Consider the following 13,092-nt stretch of genomic DNA (forward strand, 5'->3'; position numbering starts at 1 on the left):
GTCACGGATGACTCTACATTCCGTGACGGGTCTTTTGTCACGGGGTTTTCATGTTCGCTTATGACCGGTTCCGTCACGGAAGAATCCAATTTCCGTGACGCCTCTTTTGTCACGGGTTTTTCATGTTCGCTTATGACCGGTTCCGTCACGGAAGAATCCAATTTCCGTGACACCTCTTTTGTCACGGGTTTTTTGTCCGGGGAACTCTCATAATCGTAGTCTCCTATCCTCGGCCGTTTCCTTCCCGCCTTTTTCTTTTCATCAAGGCCGCGCAGGATAGTCAGGTTTGGCTGCGCTTTTGAGCATAAGTCCATGCCCAAAGACTTCTTCACAGCCATTAAATGATAGCAGTTAGCGCATCCGCATGAACATGACTCTGGGAAAATTGTGACTACTCGAGCCTTGTCATCTTGACCGAGTATTGTAAATGTTCCTAGTCTTTGGGCAAAAACTATTCTATCATTCTTTATGAGTTCATCAGCTCGAGAAATGTTAATGTCAACCCTTTGCGTAATGGCGTCTGGTAGTATTTGCTCTTCTGCCTTTGATAAAAACTGATTTTCGCGGATGCCATTTACAATATCTTCAGGCTGTGAAACTGCAAATTGAATTATTTCAGAAAAATCTATTTTTGCTGATATGTACTGAGGTTTTAAAGTGTACGTACAAATCCTGCGCGACCTCGAGAAATTTCCTTCAGATAATATTGATGAAGGCGTAGAAATGATAGTACTACTACGTCAGCTGGGGCTTCTTTCCATTTGTTAAGTTGTTTTAACACTTTGTTCATACTTTCGCTCTGGTTCTGGGTTATGCCACTGTATGGGTCATACCTTGTAATTTTTTCTATAGCCCATTTTGAAACTTTTCCCAACTGAGGTAAAATTCTTTCTTCAAAATATTCTTGGAAATGCGCGTCCCAGGCTTTATTCAATTCCATAAATGCTGCCATACTTTCCTCTCTTGAATCTCTCCCAAATATGAAACGAATATGGTCTTTGTAAGCATTTACTTCCGCATTCGAGAACCCTTGCTCCGTCAGCCACCTTCCGATATCGTTCAAAATATGGTTCCAGCACCTCACATCGACTAGAGTCGGAACGCACGACATAGCATTCATAATGCCTTGTTCACCGTCAGTCACACAAGCAAAAAGTGTTTTGGGAAGTCGTACATTTTCTTTGAAAAAAGTGAACAATAATTCGTGATGTTTTTGAAACTTACGTTCGTGCAGCATAAAGAGGGCTGGCATGCAAGGCATTTCTTTAAAAAGAATATGTCTAAATATCAACGTAGATACGTAAAAGTCTCCGAGCTGAAATGTTGTGTCATAGCTGAGACACTGATTTTCATTGTCGAGATATAGTACCCTTTCAAGTTCTTCAAACATTAACTTGTGTCCACAGATAACAACTAAATTTGGGTAAGTATTTATTACCTGAATGAATTGATTACTTGTATCTCTGGCCAGCGCATGAAGGTTATATAAGGCATCACGGGATATTCTAAGTTCAGTATTGCCTTTATGTCTCAGGTTTTGTATTTGCTTCAAGTCTCGGGGTTGCTCCTCGTCGTCATGGATTTCTCTCTTATACACAAGATTCGGGTCTTCCGACTTTGTCTGTTTCAGCCATTTTTCTAAACTGCTTGGTTTAGCTCTCAAGAAAGGACGATCCTGATTTTTTGAATTTCCGTGTGACATTGGCTGTGAAACTTGTTCATTTCCGATATACTGAATTACAAATGGACCGTCGGTACAATCCGGCTCGTGATAAACAAATTTCACAAATTCTTTTGAAGCTCCGTTCTCTGTATGGATGTAGAAATATTTTTTCTTCAATCTTGGATTTCGGCGAGGTAGGCCCACAGTTCCTTGGTTCACCCAACGATGTCCATCGGCTCTCCAATCCTGTTTTTTTAAGCCTTCTCCTTTGAAAATCCATGTTTCCCCACCTTTTGGCCTGAACGGTAGCGCCGATATCGGCTGTTCGGACCGTATTAAATGGAGAATTTGTTCCGTAGATAAGGACATCTATTTTCCATCCATTTTGACTGACGACGTTACTAAGACAATCACGTGACGTTATTGCCATTAAATTTGACGTCGTCACGTAATGACATCATTAGAACTGGCATATGTCGTGATATAAATTGCCCATGAGTTTAAGTTTAAGCTAAAACAATACAAACAGCAAAACCCGTGACAGACCCGTGACAAAAAATATATTTTCCGTGATGACATCGTCACGGGTTTTAGTAGATCTGTGAATTCAGTCTATTCATTCCTTCAAGAGTGTAAATGAAGTCAAATCTGGCTTACAATATATAGTCCTATACATGTGTACTAAAACTGAAAGAAATCTATTCATCCTTTCTACAAAAGGTATAGAATAAGACAAAGACTCTTCTTCCATATATGACTGTGTAGAAAGATTGTTTTCCTAATCATTGGGACAAGGCAAGTAAGAAAACCTTGTTAACCACTGGTTGTCCATTCCTTGACACCCCTTGGATTGGAAAAACCCTGTCTTACACTAACAGACATGTAGGATCCATATAGCTTGATTTGAGCCGTGCCATGAGAAAACCAACATAGTGGCTTTGCAACCAGCATGGATTCAGACCAGCCTGCGCATTCGCGCAGTCTGGTCAGGATCCATGCTGTTCGCTAACGGTTTCTCTAATTGCAATAGGCTTTGAAAGCACAGGCTGGTCTGGATCCATGCTGGTCGCAAAGCCACTATGTTGGTTTTCTCATGGTGCGGTTCATTTGAGTTTATCAAAAACAACACATACCAAGTTCTCTCATAATCCTAAGCCCCTCTTGATAGTTTGGTCCAGCCCGTCTCACATATATTACAACATTGCCTTCTATCAATTTCTGCTGGTACTCTCGTAAAGCTCGCACAATTCCCTAGCAACATAGAATAAACAAGAGTGCAAGAATGTCACAATATACGCCCGTCACAGCAAATTTCTTTACTCTAGCACCTGTATTTGCAAATGGAATTTTAATTTTGTGGTTGTTTAGTAATAACTAAGTGTTTTGTTTTTCTAAGTCCTCAAAAAAACTCCTTACCAGGTAGAGATACCTTAAAATACACCTAAAATTGGAAAGTAACATCTATGTTGTACCACAGAAAAGTGGTCTTGGTTTTTCCCTACGGTCAATTATAAAAAAGTTACAATATAAGTTATTTATAGTAACAACTAAGGGAAGTTAATCTTAAAAAAAAAAAAAAAAAAAAAAAATCAAAAAAAAATATTGTAAGTCCTCACAAAAATCTTTACCAGGTAGAGACTGGTCAAAATACACCTCAAAATTGGATGTAGCATGCATGTTGTACTACAGAAAAGTGGTCTCTATTTTTCCCTACGACTAGTAATGAAAAAGTTACAATATAAGCTATTTATAGTAACAACAAAGGGAAGTAATTCGAAAGAAGGGAACTGCGCATGACACTTCGTCTCATGATGATGTATAATTGTGTCAAGTTACATCAAAATCCCTCCATGCATGAAGAAGAAATGCTTCGGACAAAGTCATTCTTGTATCTGACCTTTGGCCTCTAAGTGTGACCTTGACCTTAGACCTAGGGACCTGGTTCTTGCGCATGACACTACGTCTCGTGGTGGTGAACATTTGTGCCAAGTTATATCAAAATCCCTCTATGCATGAAGAAGAAATGCTCCGGACAAGGTTTTCATTCTTGTATCCTTTGACCTCTAAGTGTGACCTTGACCTTAGACCTGGTTCTTGCGCATGACACTCCGCCTCATGGTGGTGAACATTTGTGCCAAGTTATATCAAAATCCCTCTATGCATGAAGAAGAAATGCTCCGGACAAAGTTTTCATTCTTGTATCCTTTGACCTCTAAGTGTGACCTTGACCTTAGACCTAGGGACCTGGTTCTTGCGCATGACACTCCTTCTCATGATGATGAACAATTGTGCCAACTTTCATCAAAATCCCTCTATGCATGAAGAAGATATGGTCCGGACAAAGTCATTCTTGAATTTGACCTTTGACCTCTAAGTGTGACCTTGACCTTAGACCTAGGGACCTGGTTCTTGCGCATGACACTACGTCTCATGGTGGTGAACATTTGTGCCAAGTTATATCAAAATCCCTCTATGCATGAAGAAGAAATGCTCCGGACAAGGTTTTCATTCTTGTATCCTTTGACCTCTAAGTGTGACCTTGACCTTAGACCTAGAGACCTGGTTCTTGCGCATGACACTCCGCCTCATGGTGGTGAACATTTGTGCCAAGTTATATCAAAATCCCTCTATGCATGAAGAAGAAATGCTCCGGACAAAGTTTTCATTCTTGTATCCTTTGACCTCTAAGTGTGACCTTGACCTTAGACCTAGGGACCTGGTTCTTGCGCATGACACTCCTTCTCATGATGATGAACAATTGTGCCAACTTTCATCAAAATCCCTCTATGCATGAAGAAGATATGGTCCGGACAAAGTCATTCTTGAATTTGACCTTTGACCTCTAAGTGTGACCTTGACCTTAGACCTAGGGACCTGGTTCTTACGCATGACACTCCGTCTCATGATGGTGAACAACTGTGCCAAGTTTCATCAAAATCCCTTCATGCATGTAGAAGATATGCTCCGGACAAGGTCTGTGGACGCCGCCCACCCGCCCGCCCGCCAGGGGCGTTCCCATAATACGTCCCGTTTTTCAAACGGGCGTATAAAAATGTTAACAATTGTACCTGTAAGCAATTTAATTAAAAGTTTCATACTTGTCCAACTTTTGGTTGAAAACTTTATTACCATCATTAGTTTACACAGCATTTGATATAAATTGTCTATCTGATAAGGAGAAATAATATAACAAACGTAGTCCACTACAGTGAAATCATAATTTTTCATGGGTGACTAATTTTCATGGATGACTAATTTTCATGGATACCATGGCTGCATCAATCTACAAAATTATATCCCAATAAACAAATAGAATAAACAAGAGCTGTCCGTAAGACAGCGCACTCCACTATTCCGCGATTTGACAGTAAAATAAATATATATCTCAATAAGAGACCTCTACTTTAAAAGGGAGATACACCAAGGGGCATAATTCTGTTTGTGACCTTGACCTTGGGTATAGTGGGCCCAGCCCCTGCATATACTTTGTTTGTATGCTGGACAATGTTTATGTGAAGTTATAGTAAGATATAAGCAAAAGTAACAAAGATATGACAGAAAAACAAAGGTTGCCGAAAAACTTTAACCAAGAAAGCTCACGCCCACGCCCAAGCTGGGGCGAGTAGAATAGCCCACATATTCTCCGAATAGTGGAGCTAAAAAGTAATACAGTCAAAAATCAAAACCCACGATTTCATATCCCCATGCAATAGCCGTTTTCACCAAAACTATGAAATTTCATGCCAAGAAAGTAAATGATTTCACAGAAAAAAGGTAAAACCTTATTTAGCGCCGGTTTTGTTTGAAATTCCAAAGTGTCTACGATAAAATACTCCTTTGGAAATGTTAGTTCTTTTACTTAACAGGGTTCCATGCTTGAAATTAATTTGTCAATAAATTTAAACCAAATACTACTTTAATGAAAAATAAAAAAGTTAATTTTTTTCCTAAGTCAAGTTTCATTTGAAATGCATACAAGAGCAATATATGCCCGAAAGGGTTATATCTGAGGAGAATGGATTTTGTTTTTTTGGTGAGAGTTGTGTGTGTGTGGTAAGGGGTGGGGGTGGGAGCAGGGTGTATGTGTGTGTGTGGTGTAGTGATGATGACAGGATACTAAAGAGCAAGAAACTACTAAATGATTTTTTTTCTGGAGGGGTGCCTGTCTGCACAGTGATGAAGACAGGATACTAAAGATTTGACTTTGCTGTAACCTTGACCTTTGACCTATCACCCTGGTTCATGCACTCTGTAAATTGTCATCTTGCCACCTACTTAAATCTCAAGTCTGAAGTCGATACGATGAATGGTTAATAAGTTATGCTCCAGACATGAAATATGATGGACAAATTTGACCTTTGAGCTCAAATTGTGACCTTGACTTTTGACCTCCGGTTCAAGTGCCCTGCACATCATCTCATTGCCACCTACCTACACGCCATGTTTGAAGTCAATATCTTGCATGGTTAATAAGCTTTGCTCCAGACATAAAATATGATGGACAAATTTGACCTTTGAGCTCAAATTTTGACCTTGACTTTTGACCTACAGAGCCGGTTGAAGTGCCCTGCACATCGTCTCATTGCCACTTATCTACAGGCCATGTTTGAAGTCAATATCTTGCATGGTTAATAAGTTATGCTCCAGACATGAAATATGAAGGTCAAATTTGACCTTTGAGCTCAAATTGTAACCTTAACTTTTGACCTACAGAGCCGATTCAAGTGCCCTGCACATCGTCTCATTGCCACTTATCTACAGGCCATGTTTGAAGTCAGTATCTTGCATGATTAATAAGCTATGCTCCGGACATGAAATATGATGGACAAATTTGACCGTTGAGCTCAAATTGTGACCTTGACTTTTAACCTACAGAGCCGGTTCAAGTGCCCTGCACATCGTCCCATTGCCACCTACCTAAACGCCATGTTTGAAATCAATATCTTGCATGGTTAATAAGCTATGCTCTGGACTTAAAATGTGATGGATAGTTTTGAACTTTTTTGATGTCTACGACCTTGGCCTTTGATCTACAGAGCCAGTTCAAGTGCTCTGCATAGTCTCATCGCCATCTATCTATATGTCAAGTTCAAAGTCAATACATTTAATGATTATAAAGTAATGCTCCGGACATGAGTTATGAAGGATAGACAGATGGACAGACTGTCAGACCCATGTGCCATCACATAATACGTCCGTTTCTTCAAAATGGGCATATAAAAATGTTTACAAGTTGCTTAAACAGTGTTATTTCTATAGCAATGCAGTCTGGTGCTCTGCCACACCTCTTTTCAACTGCCTACCTGTCCTTCAACTGTGGGTCATTATCCTTCTCTGCATTTCCCACATTTTTTTCACCTTTACCTGCTATATCTAATCTAACATGCTTTGCTGATTTTGTAAACAGCATATAATGGGACAGCAAAAAAATGAAAGCAACCTGATCAAATTTTTTTCTACAATATACAATTTGATTAAACCCTGATTTTTCAAAACTACAGAATATACTTAGAAAATTCGCCAAATAAAAATGATAGGGTTGTGTGCTTGATTTTTTGCTAGCCTGATTTGAAAAATTTAAACCCCACACGTTTTAATAATGGGTGTCTACGGGAAAATGACAATATTGATTTTGCGAATAGAATTTTTTCTTGGCCTAGATAGTCAACTAATGATGATAAACAAGTGTGCAATATTTCAAAGCTGTAGCTCTTATAGTTTTTGAGAAAAGCTGGACCTAAAAAAAATATATTAACCAACACCGACGCTAACGATCAAGTGACGACAAAATCTCGTAGATTTTTTTCCAAATTCAGAAAAGCTAATAAAATATATAGGTCTGTGTGCTTGTTTCTGAGATAAGTGCCCGTGAGTAAAGAGATTCACATGTTACACGCTACTTTAAATTAATTATTGTATCAAAGGTTTTAATATCATATTTCATCTTTAAAAAGATAGTTACATTGCCATTTTAATAAATTTACTCACGGCTTGCCATTAATTCATAAAACAATTTTTGTATACCAAGTCCAGGCTTTGTTCTACATTATCTGGATAAATGACATTATGCCATTACTTCAGTTTATCAAACATGCAGAAGTACCTTAAAGATACCAAAAGGCAAAGCACATTAAAAGCTTCTTCTCATGTCTTTTATTTTTTTTTATACATAATCCTGATTTGATCCTGATTCCATTGAAAATTTCAGAAAAAATTGTATAAATCATACATGTATTAAATTTTGAAAGCAAAAAAAAAATAAGTTACGAATGTCCGTTTAAACAAAAATTACACTGATGCTGCGCACACTTTTGAAAATTTTCCTTTCGATAGGCTCAATCTTAGTGTCACTCTTCATGATACATAGAGTACAAATTCGAATTACTATCTCTCAATTACCTAATTGTGCCATGTAAAGTACTTATTTCTTAAAGTGTATCAGTACCTGGATATTACATTTTGGGTAAAAAGTTGTTTCATTACAAACAGTGGGTACAAGCACAGAAGCTGATGTCTCTACAACATGTATTTTACATAAGAAAGCTACCAAAGCAATTCTCAGGAAGGACAACCATTTCTGGTAATTTCTATCAAAGCCCAAATGGCTAACATTAGAAAACAGATGTTAATACAATGCTGTGTTGATAATTTGGAAATCTTTACAAAATGAGATGCCAAGTTATATGAACAAAAAAAAATTGCAATTTATTTATAGTGAAACAAGTAACTTTTAGATCTTCAACTTCAAGAAATGACACTCATTAATTCACAAACTAAATTGCTAATCAATTTATTTTTATATTTCAACATGGAAGCATTAACTGGAGTATATATCAATCAAAACTGCACTGACTGCCATATGTTGTGACAAAAGCAAACTAAAGGACATTTATTACAATGAAATACAAATGTAAACAAATAGAAATCACAGAACACTTCAATCTGCTACTTCCAAACCTTACCCATTTAATACAGCACTCAGCCCCTTTTACACAACACTCAGCCCCTTTTAGCCAATATTCTGCCCCTTTTACACAACACATTGCCTTTTTGAGCTCTAGATATAACACTATTTCAGATAAACTTTTTGTAACTGTATTACCAAAATAGAAATGGGATCACTGTATTTAGGTGCTTCCTGAAAATTTAAGCCTGTCCATATATTGAAAAAAAAGATCATGGGTGCTAAATTGTCATGGTTTAAATAAAATATACCAATTAATGTGTACAGAGTCTGACAATCAGGATTTTTTATGACATAAACAAACAACTTCAAATTTTTCCCCTAAGAAGAACCTCCGAATAGATTTATTTATTTATTTTGTTGGGTTTAACGTCGCACCGACACAATTTTAGGTCATATGGCGACTTTCCAGCTTTAATGGTGGAGGAAGACCCCAGGTGCCCCTCCGTGCACTATTTCATCTCGAGCGGGCACCTGGGTAGAACCACCGACCTTCCGTAAGCCAGCTGGATGGCTTCCTCACGTGAAGAATTCTACGCCCCAAATGAGGTTTCGAACCCACATCGATGAGGGGCAAATGGTTTGAAGTCAACGACTGTAACCACTCGGCCATGGAGGCCCCTCCGAATAGAAGATATCTAGCAAATACTAAACAACTAAACTAGACGGGTGTCCTATAGAGCACTTGTGTCATGTGCAGGCTCAATCACTAGCAAGTGCAATGGTCTGCAGGTGCAATCAGTCACAGGTGAACAAGAAAAAGGAAGAAGTGCATTTACCAACTTGCTATTTCAAACCAATGAAAGCATACTCATTTAAATATTTATCTACTTCAAAATGCTACCATTCGCAAGATACCAAGCAGACAAACTTTCCCATTCCAATGTCAGTGACCTTTAGCTTAATCTCAGTGACCCCAAAAATGGACAGAATTCATCAAAACTCTAACAAAATGACCACACAGTCTGAGGATCATACCTGCAGGCATCCTCAAGTTATTAAGTTTTCCAGATGCTACAGACAACTGAAGTAATCCTTATATGAGCCGCGCCATGAGAAAACCAACACAGTGGCTGTGCGACCAGCATGGATCCAGACCAGCCTGCACATCCGCGCAGTCTGGTCAGGATCCATGCTGTTCACTTTTAAAGCCTATTGCAATTAGAGAAACCGTTAGCGAACAGCATGGATCCTGACCAGACTGCGCAGATGTGCAGTCTGGTCTGGATTCATGCTGGTCGCAAAGCCACTATGTTGGTTTTCTCATGGCGCAGCTTATATGTCTGCACTGCTTTGCTGACCAATTCTTAACTTTTAATTCCTAATTATTCAATGAGAAATCCTACCTTAAATGTGGCGGCTACATTTGTAAAGTTTGCTATACCTCCACCAATGATGAGAATTTTTCCTGAAATTAATTTATTAATTATTTCAGAATACACTTTTAATAACGGCTCTATATCATTTATCTTATCACACATTTGACGTCACGGGAGTGAAATAAAACCATTACATAAATTTGATAATACACTAGTGTAATAAAGCTTTGACGTCGAAGTCATTTTAAAGAACAGGAGATGTTGGTCAAATTGACTTTCTATAGTTAAAGAAAGTAGAATTTTTGATGTTTCGGCAGGAAAAAAAGGATATTACAAGAGTGTCTTCTCATACTGAATTTATTAAACAAGTTGAATTAAATAATAAAATGCGAGACTTTGCAGAGCATTTTATCAATTTTATTCAACGAGTTTGATAAATTCAATCCGGTTGAAAGACACAAATGTAATACTCTTTTTATTACATGTAAGCTTTTCCTGCTGAAACATCAAAGTTTCTACTTTCTATAACTATTATACACAAAGTAAACTCGACAAACATTTCCTATACTTAAAACGACACAGTCGTTGAAGTGTTTTATTTCACTCCCGCAATGTCAAATGTGTGATAAATAAAAACAGAGCATATTCAAAGTTATATCGCCCAAAATGTGGCAAGGTGATGAACAAATAAAGGGACAAAAAAAAGACCTATATAGTCTACATATTGCTTTCTATCTATGTGGTGATCAGGACAGCCAGACTGGAGAATGGACATAAATAAAATAATGAGCATGTTCTCCACGCTTCTGGTACCTTTAAGCTAAATTTCATAAAAAAAAAACAGGATCCATTTCTTGGTCATATCTTTTTAACTATTTGTTGCCGAAGCAAAAAATAAAAAACATGAATATTTTCAAAGCAATCTATACATGAAATCAAGTTTAGGGAAAAAATGACTTGTACTTTCTAAGTAATCACAGGCTACAACTATCCTCTTTCTAGTCATATCATTGGACTAATTATTGCCAAAAAAAAATAAAAATAAAAGGATGTGCATATTCTCCATATTTCCATCTACTGATGTACTGTACCATATATTGAAAAAATACCTTGTACTTCAGTTATTGCAGCTTCCTGGTTTGTGTGAGGGTTTGAGAGACTGGGGGCAAACCATAGGTCTTCTCTGATGAAACACTGGTACGGGACTAATAATATGTTTGTGTTTACTTTTACAATTATTCTAAATATAAAATACCATCTGGATTTTTTTCTTGTGTCATGAGGGACAGCAATGTTTTGGCATACTCGTACGTCTGCTGTTCACTTGGTGCACCTGAATACTCCCCGTAGTTGGCAAGATCACTAGCACCACCTAGATCACATATCGTATCGCTGAAAAATAATCATACTCAAAAGAACTGAACATAGAAAACTTACATTGTACTGCCAGGACTTGGTTTTATAAAGGCCTTAACCCTTACCTTGCTAAATTTCTATAATGAACTTGTCCATCTTACAATTTGGACAGTACCATTAACTGTTATAAAGGGTGCTAACCAAAAAGATACTGACTGAATGGCGAACAGTGCAGATCATGATCAGACTGCACAGATGTGAAGGCTGATCATGATCTACACTGGTCGCAAACAAGAATCAATCGTGTCCAGCATTATAAAGGCCTTAAAAATACCAAATTTTATTTCTGAAAATTATAAATGTCTAGGAATGAAATGAGTGGCTGGTATTTACAAAAGACATACATTCATTAGACTGTCCAAACAAACAATACTTTCTTGTTCTTTTTTGAAATGTAGCAATGAAATTTCATTAACATTATACAAAGACATGTCACATGCAATATAAATCACAAAATATCTCAAGGAAAAAAAATATTTCTACTAATATTATCTTCAAAATTAGAAATCCTTGAATTTATGTCTCCACGGAACGGTCACCTTGGAGAAAACCACTAAATTTCATGACAACAAAGTTAAAGATTTCACAGTGCTTTATGACAGAAATTAAATATTGTGGAGTAAGTGCAAAAGAATTGTAATGTTACAATGTCTCCATTGGCCATTGTCACTTATAAAGCTTTATTACTTTATTTATATTAATTTATTTCTACTTCTTTGTGAAGACAGCTTCAACTTTATAAAAATACTCTTGAGGTGACTTCCTTGAGGAAAAGCAGTACTGAAAACATACAAGGTGATGTTGTCGTGAACATTGGTAAAGCCTTTAAGGTTATGTCTTGACAGGCACCAAGTGTTGTTCTCTATTTAAAGCATACACCCTTTTGTTTTGATGTGGCTTAAAGCCAGACAACAAAACCACATTTCTATCATGTATGAATAGATTTAACGAGCCAATGCACATCTTTCAATAAAATATTCTATCTTAAGATATATACTATAAAAGTTTACTGTAGAAAACCCTCATCAGATGCATTTAACTTTCTTGAGTATATAATTTACATTCACATTCAAACTCAGTGCTTACGCATAAATTACTGAAGCTCCGCCTCCTGCAACCATGGTCCATATTCTTCCTGCCTTGTTCAGGATAGTCAGTTTCAGTGATGCTCCACTCTTTGCATCTAGTTCTGCTATATACGCTTCCTGTAACAGTAATATATGCTAAAATAGGCAATATTTCTAAAGATCCTTCGTTTAATTTAAATGTCATATGTCTATTGAAATAATCAAAACCATTTAAGTGAAAGGCAATTTTTGTGCCCAAGTGTGTATTCTGTCTATTGAAATATGTGAGGCAGCAAAACAATTTTCAAAATCGGCTTAAAAATGAGAAAGAAATTTGACAAATGTCAGTCATTTTGTTTCCATAACAAGAGCTGTCCGATGACAGCTCGCGCGACTATTCCAAGAATTGTTTGAAGAATGGGGTCAAAATATTAACACAGATTTTCAGACAAAAGAAAAAATTTGATTAGACAAACAATGTTCCTTTATTTGTGGATTTCGATAAGTCTCGCACTAAATGGCAAAGAGCGACCATGACGGTAATGAAGTGTTCAAAGTTTCAAAGTTAAACAGTTTAAACAAAATATGGAATGGTATGAGAAACTTAACTTATTTCTATGTCAAAAAGTCCTTGGCCTAGTTATGAAGTCTTGCCTTTATAAT

General features: G+C 37.2%; 1 protein-coding gene across 1 annotated transcript in view; it reads right to left on the reverse strand.

Moving 5' to 3' along the window:
* Positions 1 to 13,092, reverse strand: part of LOC123532481 (ATP-citrate synthase-like) — a 112,902-nt gene that overhangs the window by 37,137 nt on the left and 62,673 nt on the right. The window contains exons 8-11 of the mRNA XM_053517133.1: positions 12,449 to 12,567; positions 11,202 to 11,338; positions 9,974 to 10,035; positions 2,797 to 2,914 (exon numbers count right to left, since the gene is read on the reverse strand). Coding sequence (XP_053373108.1) covers positions 2,797 to 2,914; positions 9,974 to 10,035; positions 11,202 to 11,338; positions 12,449 to 12,567 — 436 coding nt within the window. The remainder of the gene's footprint in view (positions 1 to 2,796; positions 2,915 to 9,973; positions 10,036 to 11,201; positions 11,339 to 12,448; positions 12,568 to 13,092) is intronic.

Source organism: Mercenaria mercenaria, chromosome 11 (assembly GCF_021730395.1).
Source record: "Mercenaria mercenaria strain notata chromosome 11, MADL_Memer_1, whole genome shotgun sequence".
In the NCBI taxonomy this organism is placed as follows: Eukaryota; Metazoa; Mollusca; class Bivalvia; order Venerida; family Veneridae; genus Mercenaria; species Mercenaria mercenaria.